The sequence below is a fragment of the Onychomys torridus genome, chromosome 2 (genome assembly GCF_903995425.1).
Source record: "Onychomys torridus chromosome 2, mOncTor1.1, whole genome shotgun sequence".
Classification (NCBI taxonomy): domain Eukaryota; kingdom Metazoa; phylum Chordata; class Mammalia; order Rodentia; family Cricetidae; genus Onychomys; species Onychomys torridus.
Genome location: NC_050444.1, coordinates 144209535 through 144229478, shown reverse-complemented (window position 1 = coordinate 144229478; position 19944 = coordinate 144209535). Strand labels below are relative to the sequence as shown.

Here is a 19944-nt window from a genome sequence, read left to right as displayed (position 1 = left end):
ATAAAAGGTCAATACCACCCTGACACCAAGCTTGTCACACAAACATATTACACAAAAGGAAAATACCTATACTTCATGAAAACAGATATACAACTCAACCAAAATCTTCACAAAATGAGTTCTACCATGATCAACAAAGACAGAAAGCACCTGGCAATACCAAAACCTATTCACAACAAAACTCAACTCGTAATTGTGGGAAGCTTTTTCAGCCTCATAAAAGGTCCATTACAATATCCAACTTCAGGGCAAATAAACAAACACTACCCCCAAGACCAGAAATACAGACAAAATATATGTTCCTTGTTATCCTATTATAGAGAAAGTCTTGGACATTCACCTAAAATCATTAGAATAAACAAAACAATGAGTTTTCTGAATAAAACTAGTATACAAACCTCGGTTAAATTTTGAAAACAAAACAATCCTAAAGTAGAACACAATTCCACTTAGAGTAGCATCTAAATCACACACTGAAAACTACAAATTTTGCTGGGGGGAAAAAAAAGGTCCAGGATGGGCTAGGGAGACGGCTCAGTGGTTAAGAGCACTGGTTGCTCTTCCAGAGGATCTGAACTCAATTCCCAGCAACCACATGGCAGGTCACAACTGCCTGTCAAAGGGGATCTATCTGACTCCCTCATAAAGACACACATGCAGACAAAACAAGAATGAGCATGAAATAAAAAATTCAATTTTAAAAGGGTACTGGAATCCATAAGCCAGGATGGATGAATCCTTACCCCACAAGACAACATTAACTCAAAATGAACACATTAAGTTTAGGAGTTAAAACAATACAACTTGGGGGTAAAGCACTTGCTGCTCGCTCTCCCAAGGACTGCTTGGTTCCCAGCACTCATGTCAGGTGGCTCACAGCTTCAGCTCCAGGGTACCTCTACTCACATTCATACACACCTACACATAATTTAAAGTTAAATTAGAAAAGTGAACTTAAAAAAGGAAAGAACAATAAAACTCTTAAAGATAGAAAAATGTATTCAAGACCTCCTAGATAATCAAAAGTTAAATAAAGTAAACATTACCAAAATTCAAACTGACAAGTTTTAAAAACATCATTTTTTAAATGGGAGAAAAAAAAGATGAGAACACAAAGACTTCATATAAATCAAGTAAGCCAAAGTTTTAAATGAGAAAACACAGAGAGATTTCAAAGAAGACTAAACGTTAATAAGCACATAAAACAATGCTCTAAAGCCAGGGCATATAAAATCAGCACTTGGGAGGCTGAAGCAGGATTCCACGTTGGAAGGGAGCTTGGGTTACAGGTTAAGACTTTGTCTCAACCTCCTCCCAAAAATGCTCTGGGATCATAAGGCAGCAGCAAATGTAAAATAAAACCACATGTCCACTAAAACAGCTCTAAAAATCAGACCAAAAAAGTTAATGAGGAAGTAGAGACATTGGAATACACACAATCTGCTCCTAGGGAAACAGCACATCTACAAAATCTCCCATTAAAATATTCATAGCTGCATTCCCTGTAACAGCCAAAGCAGGCACAAGTGCCCATGAAATGGGAGTGGCAGGACAAAAGGTGATGGGTCCACAAAAACGGAAAATGGCTCAACTCCCTATTGGCATATAATATATCACAGACCAATATAAAAAAAGAGGAAAAATAAAGTGCAAGTTAAATTCATCATTGTTATTTGCAGTTAAGATCAGGATGAAGTGCAAATGGGTGGGCATGAGATGTTGTAAATACTATAAAAGCTTTACCTTGACAGCCACACAACTTACAGCCAATACAATTTATTCAACAGTATACATGAAATGGCCTGAAAACAAATAGAAATAAACGTAAAGCCGCTGAGGGTTCTTAGGCACACAGAAATAATTACTAGGCAAGGTAACTGCTTTCTTGGAATAGTCTACCGAATGTTGACTACTGAGTCGGTGATTACAGAGAGGCTGCAGAGTGTAAAGGCCTCCTGTATGAATCAGTATGAACACCCAGAGCCACCGCACTAAGTTCAGGAGTTGAAAAAACTACAAACCACTGGATACATCTGGCTGCCACCTTAAACAAACAAAACCTAGCTTAATTAGAAGACAGCTAGGTTGGAGAGATGGCTCAGCAGACAAGAGCATGGGCTGCTCTTCTCAAGGACCTAGAATGGCTTCCCAGCACTCATACAGTGACTCACAACTGTTTCTACCTCCAGTTTCAGAAGAGCTGACCTTCTCTTCTGGCCTCTTTGGACACCAGGGACATAAACATGCATGCAAGTGAAACACTCCATATATTTTTTTTTAAAAAAAGCTAAAAACCAAAAATATTGACAAAACAAAGCAACAACACACAAACAACTCAACAAAACTTTATAAATTTAGTTATATTGTGCTCTTTCAAAAAATTAAAAAAACAAACAAACTGGGCACATCACATAACAAGGATATACGTTGAAAATCCATGATTTAGAATTTAAAAAAAATATGAGACAAGCGAGGCAAGGTACTCAAGCTCTGGAGAAGAACCCCACATGTGGAATGAGGTACTGCTAACCTAGCCCTATGAATCCCAGAGGCGCAAAAAGTAAGGCAGGTAAATGAAGACAGTGACTGCTCGGTCCTCCCTCTCTCAGCCTGTCCCCCCTGCTTCTACATTACAGCCAGGCTTTCCGTTGCTGAGAAACACCGCTATCCAACATATCCCATCCACTCGTCTGTCCATTGTGGTAAGAAATGTCCTTCTAAGTTCTCTCTACTTCAGAATACACACACATCTGGACACGTACTCGAGTATACACATGCATGCATATACACGTGAGCGTGTGTACGTACACACACACAGTGTGAAACGTGCCTTCAAACTTAAAGACACCATTCTTTGACAATAATAACTATTTATTGTAGACATCATCCAATTTTTCTTGGTTTGTATAAATGTCTTTCCAAATGAAATCATGCTATCACTTTTATTTAGTCCCTACTGCCAAGTCCCTGAAGCCACATTTAAACATGCTGGGCAGAATGTTCTAGTAAGCATATCCTGATTTGTCCAGGACATTCTCATTTAAAATCAGTCACCAACATAAAATAGCACCCTCACCTCACCATTTGCTCATAAATTGTGTTCTCCGCTTCTCTAATTCAACTTTCCCCATTTGGAAAGTAAATTAGTACCTTGAAATCCATACCTGAGAAACGAGGGGAGTGGTGCCTTGTTTCTGGATAAGAAATCTGCACCCCTGCCCAGTGCTACTATAATTTTCCTATTGTTCTTAAAGCCTGCTGTTGGGAACCCAATGTCTCTTCTAAAAATCCCACACATAAAAGAATCTAAGTGTATGACAAAGGAAAGTATATAAATCCAGTTATTAATAGACCATAGGTTTGGAGCACATTTATAAATACTTAAGAATCTGGCAAAAAAAGAAAAAAAAATCAGTGAAATGCTTTGTGTGAAAAAGCAAGCTACTGACTTTTATGCCAAGGGAAGAGAAGACTCTACAAAGTAAGCAAGCAACCTGTTGGGTGTGGTGTCATTACGGGTGCTATACTAGTGACTATGCTTCTCTCTGTGTCCTTCTGCCTCACTGTGATGAGGTTTACTGTGTTTGCCCAAGAGTAAATGTTCCCACTGAAGCGAGAATGGACACACAGGGTGGATCCAGATGCTAAGCGACCCCCAACTGCTGTGAAGCTACAGGTAAACCTGAGCAACTTGAGGTGTTTGCCAAAGGCACAGAAACCAGGACACTTCCAGGGACCACAAAGGACTTGTATCCTTTGCTTATGCAAAGTAATGTCATTGGTGGCAAGAGATTTCTAGCGTTCGAGGTGGTGTTAGATAATGGTTCTTACCCAGGTTTAAGCTTGAAGAGGATCCATGTGAAGAGAGGGAAGGAGGTGGTGTCTGTGAATGTCCTGGTCCCTGACTAGGGAGAGGCATGCCCACGGGTCCAGGAGAGGAGGAAAAACTAAGGCCGTTATAAAAACTGTGTCCAATGGGGGTCAAGCTGCTCGATGTCCTCTTATAAAGGTCACTGCTGCCAGTCAGGGAGTCACGGCGGGAGCCACTGCCAGTGTTGGAGTTTGCAACTAAAATGGAATTAAAACAATGCAGATAAGAACAGGCCTGTTCTTTGAAGAACAAGCCCAGGGGCCTGTTCCTAACACTTTGATCCAGACTCCTTACCACCACAAATGTGTCAGAGACAGCCTAACTGTTAATGTAGCAGTTCTAGGGTGATAAAGAGGACGTGGCTTGGGGTAACAGAGATATTATTCAAGCCATCACACAAATATGCCAAATTTACCTTCCTTTAGGGTCACAAACAGTATGGGATGGGGACAGGTTAAAAAGCTTTGCCGGCCACATGAGCTACGGGAAAGTGAAAGGAACTAGAAAGACTGCCTTTCATCAGCCAAATGGTTCTGGCAGAAAAATGGAATACAGAAAAAAGATGTGTACGCAGGGCGCTGCCCCACTACACAAGACTTTCTTATGCAGGCCTGTCGTCTTGGTGGGCTCCATCAGGAGCTACTGCTAGACTACAGCTCCAGTTAGTACACCTTCTCTCAAACATGCCCTTCTGTTCTGAAATCACACTGCTGAAAACCACTCCAAGTATTCCACTGTCCGTCAGACTACATGCTTGCACGCTTCTCCCATCGAGACAAAGTTTTGGTCAAGCATCCTTCCTCTCAATGTTTCACAGCATCGATCCCCCTCAACACTGTTCAAAACACTACAGATAAAACTCCCAACTGTTTAAGATAGTCAAACCAAGCCCCCGGGCACAATGATGAATGTGAAGCACCCAGCCCTGTGACCTTTAGTGATTCCTAGTCTTCACCTTAACAGTCATACTGCCCTAGTTCCCTCCACACGCCTGGAAGAACCTCTCTAGTTTTCAATGCCTGAAACAAACTGACAAAGTGAGCAGAAGTAGTAGCATGAGCATGGACCTAAAGAGGCTCTGGCTGCATAATGATGTCTATAGTCCAACATCTCGAGGGTGAAGTGGGCTGGCTAGACGCCCAGGGACTTGATCCAGACTGCCTGTACTATCTGTGCAGGGTGCCATGAGCTGTCAGGGTTCCAGAAAGATTATAAAACTTATTCAAATTCATTTTAACAGCTTCTCAGTCTCACTTCTACCTGCTGTTCCAAACCCTCCAAGGGCCGACCCCAGGGTGGCACCAAGAGAGCTGCTGCTTCCGAATCCCAAGGATGTGTTGGCAGGCTGGGCAGGGCCCTGAGAGAAGAGAGAGCTGCTCTGGGAGTTGCTGCTCAGAGAGTTGTTGCCATAGAAGGAGCTGGAAGCCAGGTTGTTACTGGGCTGCTGGGGCTGGGGCTGGGGCTGCTGGGTGCCTAAGGGTCGAAAAGGTCCATTTGTGGTTCCAGCAAGACCACCAGCTGCCCCATTTGCTGAAGCTGCAGCCGCTGCAACAGCTGTGCAGAAGAAAGCAAACCATTAGGCTAAGGCACTAGTCACACACGCAGACTGTACTGTATCCATTAAAAAAAGAAAAAGGAAAAGAAAACTTTTAATACTACTGTATCTTTTCAAGGCTAACACTGACCTTGTAAAGAACTGTATAAATCTATCTTTGATCAGAAGCTTGTCTTATTTGTATTATTGACTTGAAAATTGCACAGGACAATCTCTCTTTGCTAGAAGCAGATCTAAGTGTCTCCAGTTTAAAAGTGGCTCAAGTATTATACAGACACATTAAATACAACTACTTCCTAAAATCTCAAATTCTATATATGCCCATGGAGATTTTTTTCCCCTGAAACTATTTTATTCATACACTTTCAACTTCTTTTTAACATACTGCTCTTTACATGATAGTTCCTTTACTCTCATCCATGTATGCATGTATGTACATCTGTATTTAGGGACAGAGTTGCACTATATAACCCTGACTGGAATGGAATTTGAACTTAGATCTGTCTCCCTCTGCCTCCAGAGAACTGGGATCAGAAGTATGTGCTACCACCCACAGCTTACTCTCATTTTTAAAAACTCATGAAAAGCTTAAAGAAAACTTTACCATGCAATCAATTCATTATTCTGTCAGTTCTCAAGGTTCCCCATGTCTTCTTCTCATCACTATGCCAAAATAAGCCCCATCCCCCACCTCCCAAGAGAAACAATGTGCTGTTAGTCTTTGGAATACTGCCTCAAGTGCCATTCCCTGTGCATGATCCCGAATCTATTCAGGTGCCACAGAACCACCAACAGAATCTGAATCCACCAGACTGCTTTGCAGCTTCTGATTCTCTTTGAAATATTACAGGGTAAGAAAACCTATATTGAGATTTTCCAATTAAAACACATTATTACACCCTATCTGAAGAGTATTGCTGTCAACCAGCCCACCCATTAGTTCCCCCTCTAGAGTCCGCCAAAATAAAGCTCACCTGCTTGTGCAGCTGAGGAGCTAATGATGACTGGAGCTGGAGCTACGAGCCGAACTGGAGCCCCAAGACCATTTCTCGCCCCTGCATTCACCACGAGGGCACCAGTTTGGTCGTAGTAAGCAGCAGGTGCCAAGACTGGATAACCTGGGGATAGTGAACAGCACACAAATATAGACAATATCAGTCTCCGCTGCCAGTGTTTTAACCATTGTGCAAAGTATTAGGTGCAAATTCCTGAACCACACATTTGTAAGCATTAAACCACATGGCCATTCTAAGTGACATGATGAAATCTCACAGCACTCCAGTTCTACTTTCCTGTAAATGCTACCTATCCATTAGCCATAGCTGTCTAGGTTATCAGACTATCTCAACAGTATTGGTGGGACAGTGTTTAAAGTCAAAGGCTCTCTGCTTAACAACAGGGGTAACCTTACTCAGGTTCCTGAGTACTGCGGCTGCTAATGTGCCAGAATAAAATCTCCATATTCCAGTTGCTAAAATCTATAGTAACTCTAAGCTGTTGTGGTAGTTTGGAGAAGAATGGTCCTTATAGGCTTACATGTTTGAATACACAAGCATTTAGACCAAAACCAAAGAATACCCCTCAAACAGGTTACCCACAAAATAAAGCTCCCATTCTAATAATCTGTGGGGGTACTCACAGATCTCTCACATGTAAGGATGACCAATGACTGGCTCAGAACAAAGCTCTCATCAACGACCTCTGGTCTAAGTGAGGGCAAGTATGTATCATCCCTGCCAGTCGCCAATCCTAACAGGCTGGGACAAGCCAAAAGCACTGGCCATTCTCCTCGAATACACATTTTGTTGACCTAGCAAAGTATTAGGAACATCAGCACAACCTTACCTGGCATACCCGCAGCCAGACCTTGTCCAAAGGCAAGAGCAGAATTCACTGCTGCAGCTGCTACAAGGGGATCTGTTTGTTGTCCCTGCTGGTTCTGATTTGGGGTCAAAGGACGTTGGCTAGCTCCTCCACGAAGAACCTAGGAATAAGAGGCAGAAATGCCATCTCACAAGAAGTTTATTAAGGACACACTATATGCCTTACTAGAGTTGGCTTTTTAAATGCTAACAATAATAAAATATTTCTTTCTTATTACTAATTTCTTTATTCATTTTAGGGGGCAGGGTTTCTCTGTATAGTCCTGGAACCACCCAACAATAAAAAGTTTCTTATAACGGTTTCATCACATGGCCTGGCTGTTAAGATAAAAATTCAATTCATCCATTATATATTAAAACTTCAATTTAGTATCCTTAGTTGTAAACACAACCTTTACAAACAGTAGAGTTTGCCAGGCAGACTTAAATTCCAGCACTCGAAAGGCAGAGGAAGATAGATCCCTGAGTTTGAGGGCAGTCAGAGCTACACAGAGAAACTCTATCTCAAAAAACCAAAAAGGGAGGAGGAAAGAAGGGAAGGGGAGAGAGGGGAAAGGGGGAGGGGGGGGGTGGGAAACAGTAGAACACAACAAAGAGAGATTGCTTCTTTAATCAAATAGATAACCTTTACAATGGATCACACAATAAAAACAGAACTATATAAACAGGCAAAGTTTGTGTATTCTAGTCAATAAAGAAGATAATAATGGGGCTGGAAAGACAGCCTAGCTTAACATTAAGAGCTCTTGCAGAAGACCCAGGTTCAATTCCCAGCACCCACATGGCAGTTCACAAACACCTTTAACTCCAGTTCCAATAGAGCCATTCCCTCTTCTGGTCTCCCAGATACACATGCACATGCACATGCAGGCAAAACACTCATACAGATAAAACAAAAATAAGTAAATCTAAGGGAGGGAGGGAGACAATGCACTGTCAGAGTCCTGACAAGTGAGTAAAGAAAGAAGAGAAAGGGATAGAAGGGAGCAGCTTAGACAGGTCTAACCACAGATGTGAGGGATCCTGCTATACATATACACATCACCTTTTGTCCCACAGATCCTTAAACTCAATATGTAGCAAAGAGTGATTCTGAATTTTTTATCATCTTTCCTCCACTAGTTATACATGATCCTGGGGATAAAACCCAGGGCTTCACAAATGCTACGAAAATCCTCTGAGCTAATACCAAACGGGAAAACTCCCAAACCAAAAGACAAATTCTTACCATCACCTTTCTTTTTCATCATGTATGTATTCACTGAATGAAAATGGCCCCCACAGGTTCATGTTTAGTTACTTTGTCTCCAGGAGATAAAAACGTTTCAGAAAATTAGGAGATGTGGCCTTGTGGGAGGGAGTATGCTCATGACAGTGAGCTTGTGGTTTGATAGGTTGCTACCATCCTGCCTTCCCTCTACCATCATAAACTCTAACCCTCTAGAACCATAGGCCCTAGTAAACCCTTCCTTCTATGAATTTCCTTGGACACGGCGTTTTATCACAGCAAGAGAAAAGCCACTGATATACCTCACAACTCACTCAAGTCAGACGTGTAGTCACAGACTTACAGCTATTAATAAAACATTAAAAAGAAGGCCCAAGAGACGGCTCAGCAATGAGGTACACTTGTTGCTCTTACAGAAGACCCAAGTTCTGTTCCTAGCATCACATGGTAGCTCACACCACCACGTTCCAACTCCAGTTCCAGGGGATCCGATGCACTTTTCTGACCTCCATTGGTACCAGTCACACATATATACAATCAGGCAAAACACTCACACATTTACGTTAACATATGTATGACAGGCTCAAGATCTCATCTAATAGTGTTTCCAAGTTCAGTCTTAAAAACATTTTACTTTGGCTGGCAAGGCAAAACCCTACAATGCCCTGTAAGCAGTACTCAGCAGGCAGCTGCAGAATGGAGAAATGAAAACGGCATTTTTAGCCTAAAGAGCCACTGTGTACCTGCTGGCTAGATAACTAACTGTATGTTTACTTCTCTGAGCAACTAACTCTTTTGTTTGTTTTTGTTTTTCGAGACAGGGTTTCTCTCTGTAGCTTTGAAACCTGTCCTGAACTAGCTCTGTAGCCCAGGCTGGCCTCGAACTCACAGAGATCCGCCTGCCTCTGCCTCCCCAAGTGCTGGGATTATAGGTGTGCACCACCACTGCCCGGCAACTCTTTTACAGGAAATTTGAATCAAGTTGAGTGTAGTGTCATATACCTAAAATCCCAGCACTCAGAAGACTGAGTAGGTAATCGTTGCATGTTCAAAGCCAGCCTGGGCTACATAAGAAGTTCAGGGCCATCTTGAGCTTCATAGAGAGATTTTTGACTTTAAAAGAAAGTGGGTAGAGGGGGTGGGGGGCAGAGCAGAGGCACCAAAAGAGCAAACAAAACTAGTATTTCCTTAGTTAAATTTAAAAGCACAACTGACATTCTGGCAGTGTGTGGTCTACACCATGAGTTCCAGGGCAACCAGGGCTGTATAGTGGAATTCTTATCTACCCAACACACACACACACACACACACACACACACACACACACACACACACACACACAGAGAGAGAGAGAGAGAGAGAGAGAGAGAGAGAGAGAGAAGAGAAGAGAAGAGAAGAGAAGAGAAGAGAAGAGAAGAGAAGAGAAGAGAAGAGAAGAGAAGAGAAGAACAGTCACTAAAGTGTTTGTTGCCTGAGCATGTGAACCAGAACTCAATCCCTAGCCCAGAGTGCCAATGACAAAGAGCAAGAGACAGGAAGATCCCTGGGCTCAATGGCTAGACAGTCCAACTTAAATGGTGAGTGCCAGGTCTGGATGAGAGATGCTTGTCTCAACAAAAAAGGATGGATGGCTCCTTACACCAGAGGATAACCTCTGGCCCACATAACCCTCAACAACAATAATATGAACAGCTAAATGAGCACTGGCACAAATATGCAGGTGTGTACACATAGGCACTCAGCATCTCATGATGAAGAGTGCCGTCATTTGTGAGTTGCGCACACACCACAGATATACACAGGCACCTAGTTTTACGAACAGGATCAACATCACCTATAAGTGGTTTGCACGAATGCACAAATAAGCACACACAGGCTTTCATCGGCCTATGATGAAGAGGGACATTGCCTGTGAGTAGCACATATCATGAGCTGCCCTCACAGGAGTGGCTGGTGTTGCTTTTACCTGCTGCTGTCCTTGCTGGGCCTGCGGAGCACTTTGCTGAGTAGAATTTGTTGCTGCTGCAGCTGCTGCAGCTTGCTGCTGAAAAAGACTGGCAGGGTAGACGCCCCATGGAGTGACTCCATAATATTGGTGAGGGACCACAGCTGGGCCTAAAAACAATCAGAAAAAGGAAAGAGAAGTTTAGAAAGAATGATACTAGGATTACTCAGATCTTCAAAGATGAGATCCAAAAAACACTAACTTAAAGAACACCAAGACTCGTGATAGCTAATAATTAGGACAAGGGGAGGGACAGACGGACAGACAGACCAGTTGTACCCGCTCCTCCCGCAGCCGTCTTCTCAAGGCTCCACTGCGTCAGACAACGTATGCGTAAGGTGCTGAAGCTACGAGAAGGAGAGAGGCTGGGGAACTGATGGGATGGGGCTAAACCAGGGAGAAACTGCCTGAGACAAGGTCTTGTTTCCAGACAAGGTCTTGCTTTGTTAGCACATTTGGCTTCAAACTAGAGATGTTCCTGCCTCAGCCTCCCAAGTGGCGGGATTACAGGTGTGGACCAGCATACCCATCCACAAGTTACGTTTACACCCTGAGAAAGAAAAGATGCAGGATAGACACTAGACAAAGTGTGCTGCTGAAAGAAAAATAAATGGAGGTGGCATGATTTTAAACACAAAGGAAAAGAACAAATTTCAGCTCTGATCTATCTTCATTCACAGGGTTACCAGGCCCCTGTGTCACTAACTACAGATGAAATCTATATTCCTTCTGATAACAGGATCTCTACCACATAATTTCAAAACCCCTTGATTTTTTTTTTTTTATTTCCATGCTTAAAGTCACAAGTCATTCACACAACAAACATTCAGACAATGGTACATCAAGTTTAAAATTTCAATAACTGCAACTTAAACCAAAGCATAGCATCACTTAACCTTGACTGACCACAGGGCCATTGACCACAACAACTGAAACTAAGCACTCTGCTCCAAGCCGGGTGAGCAGTCCATTTTCTCTGGTGATAAATGACAACTCCAGTGTCTGCACACAGAGCAAAGCAGCAGATCTGAACGTAAGAAAGGATGGCTCAGAGAGTAACTTAGGTGGGACCAAAGTCTAGGTCAAAATTCTATGCAGAAGTTGGTGATGGAAAACACAAAGGATGTGCATTCCCTGGCAAGCAGTGGTAGGGTTCTAAGGTAAATTGTGTAAGCATATTTTACATAAATAAAAGAACCTACAAGCCAGGTGAATCTCTGTGAGTTCGAGGCCAGCCTGGTCTACAGAATGAGATCCAGGACAGGCACCAAAACTACACAGAGAAATCCTGTCTCGAATCCCTCCCCCACCAAAAGAACTTACAGAAAAAGGAAGAACGTATTCAAAGATAGCTCCCAAAGCTGGTGTAACATACCTGCAATTTTCTTTCTGGGTCTCAGCACAGGGCTAAGCATGTGCAGCCTGACTCACTAATAGTGAGCAAGCACAGAACTTGTGTTCCAAAGAGATGTTTCAAATAGTACAGCTGTGCAGACAGAGGAGCTGCTTCTCATTAAACAAAATTAAACTGGCATAGCTCTCCAGTTTCTAAAGCACCAGTCAGTCAGACTGCACCACTGCCTAATGATAGGCTTCAACATTTCTAGCCGGGGCTGTTGTGTGCCTATGAGCTTAGCATGACCAAGAATGCCCACTGTGAAACTCTACAACCAGCTGCAAAATGACAGTGTTGTTGAGGAAAGCTATGTTACAATACAAACCAACATGCTGGGCGGTGGTGGCGCACACCTTTAATCACTGCACTTGGGAGGCAGAGACAGGTGGATCTCTGGGTTTGAGGCCAGCCTGGTCTACGGAGTGAGTTCTAGGAAAGGCTCCAAAGCCCTGTCTTTTAAACACACACATACACACACAACACGAACCAACTTCTTACAATAATCAAACGGATTAAAATGGTTTGTTGACTTGTTGGAACCTAAACAGTTTAAAAGCCTTACCTCCAAGCTAAAGAAAATGATGATCTCCAAACTCACCTGACCAGGGTCCAAATACTAGTAGGTAAAGAAAGGCACAGCAGAGGGAAGAGAAAAAGGCACTTAAGGGAACTGTCCCAGTGCATGAGTTTCCGTTTCCTTGCTCACACAGCAGGTGTAGTTATTTAAGAGTGTGGCCTATGGCCTTTGAAAAAATAAGCGTGACCTGCAAACATAGCACCCTAAAAACTTAACATTAAAATCCTTCATCTGGCACTCCCATTACTCTACCTTCGTCATGTGGCCAAAACTAAACACCCCCAAGTACTTGGTTGAAACTGGCTTATCAGAACGCCTGCTTAAAATTCCATGTTAACAAAATACTTCTTCCATTTAAACCACCAATCTATCATTTCATTAACTACACATCCATCATTCAGAAACTCACTCCCTGTTCAAGTCATACACATTAAGCAATAAAGAAAAGGTAGCTCAAGGTAGCACAGCCACTCAATGTCACAGAATCAAACCTGGCTAAAATCTTGACCGCACAGATCTCAACTGTGTGACCTAACATAAAACCGTTCTCTGAACTCTAAGTTTCTGAGCTGTGAAGACACTAATGAACAACTCAGACAAAACAAAAGCACTAAGGACAATGCACAGCAAAGATGTGTGAGGCAAATGTTGATGGTGGCCAGCCAAGATCACACTACCAAAGGCAGAGCAAGGAACAGTATTAAACAAGTTGCCATCATAACCAGGGAAGCAATTCTGAAGAACATGTCAAGTTTGCTGTGACATCATCACTGAAAACTACACATCAGAGGTAAATGAACCACAGACCATACAGTTGATGAACTCTCACACTGATACCCAGTTGAAATGAGCATAACTTAAAGGGATGTGTGTACACCCCAAAGGTTTCAGAGGTTGTTGTCTTTGTCCTCACGTTGAACTGAAGCCACTTTAATATTTATGTCCCCTCTGGGACAGCAACTGTGCCACTCAGGCAAAGGGGAAAAAAAACAAAGTTCAAGGAAGGAAAGATCCATCCACAAACAAAAATCACAGAGAAACAATAGGGAATCAAGACTAAAAGCAGATGATCCCAGGCACAGACAGAGGCCCAAAGTGGTCCAGTAAGGAAACTGGCTATGGTGTGTGGTGCAAGCCAATGTGACCATGCAGGAGGAAGAGAGGTGCATGGGTCCAGCTGCCACACACAAGTCATGGAGAGGACAACACATAAGGAGCCAACCTCAGCCAATCTTCAGAATTCCAACACTGGTTCCTTTGTAATACTAATTTCAAGGAACAGCCATCATCTCCTTAGGCTCTGATGATGAGCTGTATGTAGCAATAACAGCAGCATGCCACATTGCAGAGTAGAAAGAAGAAGGGGTAAGATCTGTGTTTAAAAGCTATGCAATTTGGAGGAATGGAAGCAGGGAAAGCCACAAAGCAAAGAGAAGGTAAGGAAACAGAATGGATTCCTTATGGTACCAGTAGAAAACAGCTGAGCAAATATCCTGCAGCATGAGCAAGCAATTCAATGGATCCAAGCTACTGTGGTCTGGGGATAAATGATCATCCAGGGTGGGGTAGGGTGGTAGACTAACAGCTAAGCAGAAGTCTGACCCGCAAAGGACTGGCGCTGAAATCAGGAGACATTATTTGTTGGAGACACGTATTTGGCAGAGTAGAAAGAAGGCATGCCCATTTCAAAGGACTTTTCTAGTAGGTTAGCAAATCCCTCATGCAGTAGATGTCTCACCAAGTGTCGCTGCTGCAGCCAATCCAGCTGTGTAGGGGTCCGTCCCTGGGGGAGCAGCACTGATGATGTATGGGTTGGGGACAAACGCAGCGGGAGCTAAACCTGCTGGAAACACACCTGTCAGTAAAAACAAACGACCAAACTGCAGCCCTACTACACATCTCTATAATTTGGCTAGCATTCCAGGTTATAGATGAAGGGAAGGGAAGAGAAAAATAGGCTGAAAGTAGGGAGGAATTTCACAACGAAAATATATTCTCAATATAAAAAGTCATAGTGACATTTGTGTCTGTGTGTCTGTGTACCTGTGTGTGTACACAGGAAGGACAACGGAAGACAATGGGTGCCCTCCTCTATAGCCCTGGTTCTCAACCTTCCTAATCCTTTGACCCTTTAATACAGTTCCTCATGTGGTGGTGACCCCCAACAATAAAATTATTTCATTGTCACTTCATAACTGTAATGTTGCTACTGTTATCATAATGTAAACGTGTGACATGCAGGGTAGCTGATAGTCAACCTCTGCGAAAGGATCATTTAATTCCCCTAGCCCCCCAGTCATGGCCCACAGGTTAAGAACCATTTCTCTATAGCTTCCTTTAGTATTTTTTAAGACACATTTTATCAGTGTACTTGAAGCCTGTTTGTTATTTTAGCTACATGAACAGGCCAGCAAGCTCTCTTAGGATCCTCCTGTTCCCATTCCCCAAAGCTGGAATCTACTTAGCCTTTGTGTGAGTACTAGAGATTTGAACTCAGGTCTTCTTGCTTTCCCAGAAAACATGGTTACCCAGTAAGCATCATCCCAGCCCTGGCTGGCTTTCTGAAATGGGGGTATCACTATGTAGCCTAACTTGGCCTTGAACTTACAATCCTCTGGCCTCAATCTTTCAAGTGGTGGACTACCATACCTGGTTTAGACCATTTTGTGCGCGCACACACCATCTTTATTAAAGAAATGTTGGTAACAAATCACTTACGTATCATTTTTGTTTTGGCTCCATGCTAAGACCAAGTCAAAAGCCTCCTGAATGTCTGGTGACCCCTCTACCTCCATGGTAAAAAATGCCTGTTACAGCTTTAAAGTGTAAGTTAGAGTCTTAGGCATTAATTTTACTGTTTTATTTGTGGTACTGGGAACTGAGTCTAGGGCCTTGTTCAGACACTGAATTCATTGGGTATACACTAAGTTCTGTATCATAGTCTCAAACTCATATTAATTTTTTTTAAGGTTTATTTATTTATTATGCATACAGTATTCTGCCAGCCTGTATGCCTACATGTCAGAAGAGGGCACCAGATCTCACTACAGACAGTTGTGAGACACCAAATGGTTGCTGGGAATTCAACTCAGGACCTCTGGAAGCAGCCAGTACTCTTAACCTCTGAGCCATCTCTCCAGCCCTTCACGTTAATTTTTCAATTTTACTAGTAGAATTATTTCAAAACACTTATTAAGTGAGGACTTATTTCCATTAATACATTTTCCCCCCAAAAAAGGTATTGGTGTTGATACAGTCTACAATTGACATGTGTATAGTGGCGGCCCACTCTTGTGTCAACTAGGATGTGATCAGGCATTCTTCTTCCGTGCATACCACATCCAGGGCCGCCTTGTCCTTTCTGCTCATGTCTGTGTACTTGTTAAGCAAGAATAAAAGAAATCTCCACTCCCGCTTATTTGCAGTCAGGGCAGGCATGGCAGGCATAGCAGTCACATCTGTATTATCAGTACTTGGGAGGCTGAGGCAGGAGAATTGACATGAATCTGAAGCCAGCTGGGACTACATAGTGACTGTGTCTCAAAAAGCGGAAAAACAGAGGTCCAAATAGTAGACCGGTCATGGTGAAAACTGAAATACCACCAAACCTATCTCAACAGAGGACAAACAAGGCTTGGAAGGAGGCTCCAAAAGCAATGAAAAGCACTACTGCTGCTCAGTGAGCTGAGAAGCTGACACACCATCTGCACACAACTCAACAACCCAATCATGCTGCTGAAATCTAGTCATTCACTTATTTGGGAGGATAGGATGTTATTGTACCACCTTGGCTGGCTTAGAGCTCAGCGCAGACTAGGCTGGCTTCCAACTCACAGAGATTCTCCTGCCTCTGTCTCCCCAGTGCTGAGATAAATGTGTGCACCACCACACCCATCACTGTTGTTTAAATCTTAGGCATCAGTGGTCATTTCTCTAGTAAGTTATTTAAATCCTGATACATTTAGGGTACAGGAAAAAATGGATACCAAAGAATATTATGAGTTTGGGTCTAGCACAACAAAAATAAAATAAATATGGAGCTAGAGACAAGTGGACACAAGAAAAAGGTCATTTACTCATTTTTTCCTAATTTTGATCCACTGTTGCCTTTTCTATTTTCTAACTCAAAGTCTCACTGGATAATCCAGGCTGGCCTTCACTGAACTCAGGCTATCCTCCAGACTCTGCCTACCAGGTGCTAAGATGGACTCTGATTACGTTACTGGATTCTCCCAGCATCTACGTCTCCTAGATAACAAGAGAGCTAAGGGCTTAAGGACTTACCAATGTGAGGTTGGTGGGCTGCTGCAAGCGCATACTGCTGTTGCTGGGCAGCTGTCAACTGCTGGACAGCAAGTGCATTGGGTCTTTGGAATAGCTGAAACAAGAGAAAGATATTATAGTTAGAACTGTCCTATGAAATGACATTCTAAATCTCTTAATTTCATTAGCCTCTGTTACACATGATCCTTTGACGAAACAGGATGCCTGCTACCTCACACCTGCTCCACTCCCTGGAGAAATAATGCTTCACTCTGTCTTTCCTCTCTCACCATCTCAATTTAGTCTCCCCCTCTTCAGAGACTGGATATTTGCTCATGCTCCCTAAACTACAGATATACACATATGCAAAATCCCTAATGGCTACCAGCAAATGTACAGTACTAAATGACTAAAGTTCACCTTAAAGTTGGGCAAGCATACTGCAAAGTGACTTCCACGTCACCCCAAGAGTCAGTCCACCTTCACAACGTGTCGGTCCCAGTGAGCACTGAATTCTCACCTAGCCGTGCTTTGAAGACGAGAAGAGTTTGCTTTATTCTCTGGGGAAGTGACTCTGCACACCTTCCTAAACTAGCAGCCTTTCCTAATGAATGAACTAGAGAAATGCCTGGCTTTGGGAGTTTCAAAGTCTCCTAGATCTTATTCTTCATACTATTTTCATTCTGTGAAAAGAACAGAAGTACAAATTTTCACTGTGAACCAGCAAGATAGCTTAGCAAGTTCCTGACACCAATCCCAACAACCTGAGTTTAATCCCCAGGACCCACAGGCTGTCTTCTGACCTCCCATGCTGTAATATCTGCACTTGCACAGAAAATTTTAAAAGAATAAAATTTCAACTGCTAAAAATGAAAACTCATACCTAGCACACTTCTTAGTTCACAAAAAAAGAGGGAAAGCAGCCAGGCGGTGGTGGCGCACGCCTTTAATCCCAGCACTCAGGAGGCAGAGGCAGGCAGATCTCTGTGAGTTCGAGGCCAGCCTGGTCTACAAAGCCAGTTCCAGGAAAGGCACTAAAACTACACAGAGAAACCCTGTCTCGAAAAACCAAAAGGAGGGAAAGTGTAAAGTCTTTCCCACTAAAATTATCCCATGAATGTACATATTAATATAAAGTATTAACAGCCAATCATTCCTCCATTAATTTAACAAATATTTACTAGGCAAGCAGCAGGGATATAGCTATGAGCAAATAAAAACACTTTCCTTGCCGGGCGGTGGTGGCGCACGCCTATAATCCCAGCACTCGGGAGGCAGAGGCAGGCGGATCTCTGTGAGTTGGAGGTCAGCCTGGACTACAGAGCTAGTCCAGGACAAGCAGGCTCCAAAAGCTACAGAGAAACCCTGTCTCCAAAAATTAAACAAACAAACAAGTAAGTAAGTAAGTAAATGAGTAAATAAATGAGGGGGGGTAGATTTAAAAAAAACAACAACAACCTTTCCTTGCTTTCCTAGACATAACATTTTATCATGAATAATAATGAAGAAAGGGGAAACTGGGCAGCGTGACTGTGAAAGGCCTTAAGAGGCTCCTTCCAGAGACTTCTTGAGTGGCTGATTGCTGACCAGCCCTATTCCCACAATATAGCTTTCAACCTGTTCTTTCTATAGGACCCATCAACAGCCCAGATCACATCACTGGGTGATATGTAACAGATAGTACAGACCTTCAACAATAGGCGTATTTATCAAGAGACATCAGAAGGTGTCATCTCCCCAACTCAGCTAAATTATCACTGAACTATTCTTACTGTTAATGTATACAACAGAGATAGTTAATTCTGTCTCAAACATAAACAGGCTGATTTTACATAGAAAGTTGAGGGGCAAGAGAGATGGTTCAGCAAAAGCTCTTGTTGCTTTTGTTCAGGTTCAATTTCCAGAACCCACATGAGTACCAAGTAAACATGTGGTATACATTCATACATACATACATAAAAGCAGGCTAACATTCATACATATAAAATATATCTAAAAATATTTTTAAATAAAAAGTTGCATATTTTGAATAAGGTGGCCAGTATCTTATTCTCTATACCTCTCAATCTTTCCTAAAAACCAGAAAAAATTTCATCTTGCCAATCTGTATACAAATAAGAAATATAATCCAGCACAGATTTTTAAAATACTTTGGCTTTCCTTTTCAAGACCTTCATCATGCTGCTGCTAAAAAAGAAAAGGCATTGCCTTGTCTACATCTAATAAACACCAAGCACCCAAACAGAGGGATTCGTAGACTTCTCAAGCATTCAAAACACTTGTCCACCCCACGATGGGAGCTAGTTAGTATGAGTTGGAAGCTGCATTTGTAGGCTTTATAAGTTCATCTCAAGAACAGTGTCTGTAGCAACTAGAGACAGTCCACACAAGAGGGGTATCCAAGAGGCAAAAAGTAAAGAGGCTGGAATTACAGCTTTAGTGGCAGAACATTCACTTAGCATGCACGCAGCCTTGGGTTCAAACTCAAATACTATCAATACTACTATAAACAATAAGTAAAAACCAAGATAAAGCCTAGTAAAACCTACAACCCCCGGAAATAATCACGTTCCCAAAAAGCGCTTCCACTGGCTTCTTTTGTACCCCTCGTGGCCCTACTGTGAACAAGCCCATCTCACTGAAAAGCCTCACTGTTGTTCGCTGTGGACACTGCTCTGTATAAATAAAATGCTGTTTGGCCAGTGGCCAGGCAGGAAGTATAGGCGGGACAAGAGAGAAGAGAATTCTGGGAAGTAGAAGGCTGGGGGAGGAGAGACACCGCCAGCAGCCGCCATGACAAGATGTAAGGTACTGGTAAGCCACGAGCCATGTGGCAAAGTATAGATTTATAGAAATGGGTTAATTTAAGATAGAAGAAGTAGATAACAAGAAGCCTGCCACGGCCACACAGTTTGTAAGCAATGTAAGTTTCTGTGTGTTCACTTGGTTGGGTCTGAGCGTCTATGGGCCTGGCGGGTGAGAGAGATTTGTCCGGACTGTGGGCCAGGCAGGAAAACTCCAACTACAGTTGTTGGACTTCAGTATCATGTGTAGCTGGGAAATAAAGGGTGATAGAGAGAGAATGTAACTGCTGAGGATATCCTGACATGATCCAATCCCACTCCATCAGACTTGCCTCACTATGTACTTCATTAAGTGTTAGATA

The 19944-nt window shown here is 42.7% G+C and overlaps 1 protein-coding gene and 1 non-coding gene across 18 annotated transcripts in view; both read right to left on the bottom strand.

Moving 5' to 3' along the window:
* Pum1 (pumilio RNA binding family member 1) overlaps positions 1–19944 on the bottom strand; it is a 125702-nt gene that overhangs the window by 25012 nt on the left and 80746 nt on the right. For 9 of the 17 annotated variants that reach the window (XM_036177838.1, XM_036177842.1, XM_036177841.1 and 6 more), the window contains 7 exons: positions 16800–16893; positions 14254–14370; positions 10504–10652; positions 7272–7410; positions 6401–6544; positions 5132–5425; positions 3832–4068 (listed from right to left, as the gene is read on the bottom strand). In XM_036177838.1, coding sequence (XP_036033731.1) covers positions 3832–4068; positions 5132–5425; positions 6401–6544; positions 7272–7410; positions 10504–10652; positions 14254–14370; positions 16800–16893 — 1174 coding nt within the window. The remainder of the gene's footprint in view (positions 1–3831; positions 4069–5131; positions 5426–6400; positions 6545–7271; positions 7411–10503; positions 10653–14253; positions 14371–16799; positions 16894–19944) is intronic. The other 8 variants (XM_036177844.1, XM_036177845.1, XM_036177848.1 and 5 more) reach the window with 2 other exon arrangements.
* LOC118579002 lies at positions 7095–7167 on the bottom strand. The gene has a single exon (XR_004944375.1). It is a non-coding gene; the product is annotated as a small nucleolar RNA SNORD103/SNORD85 (small nucleolar RNA).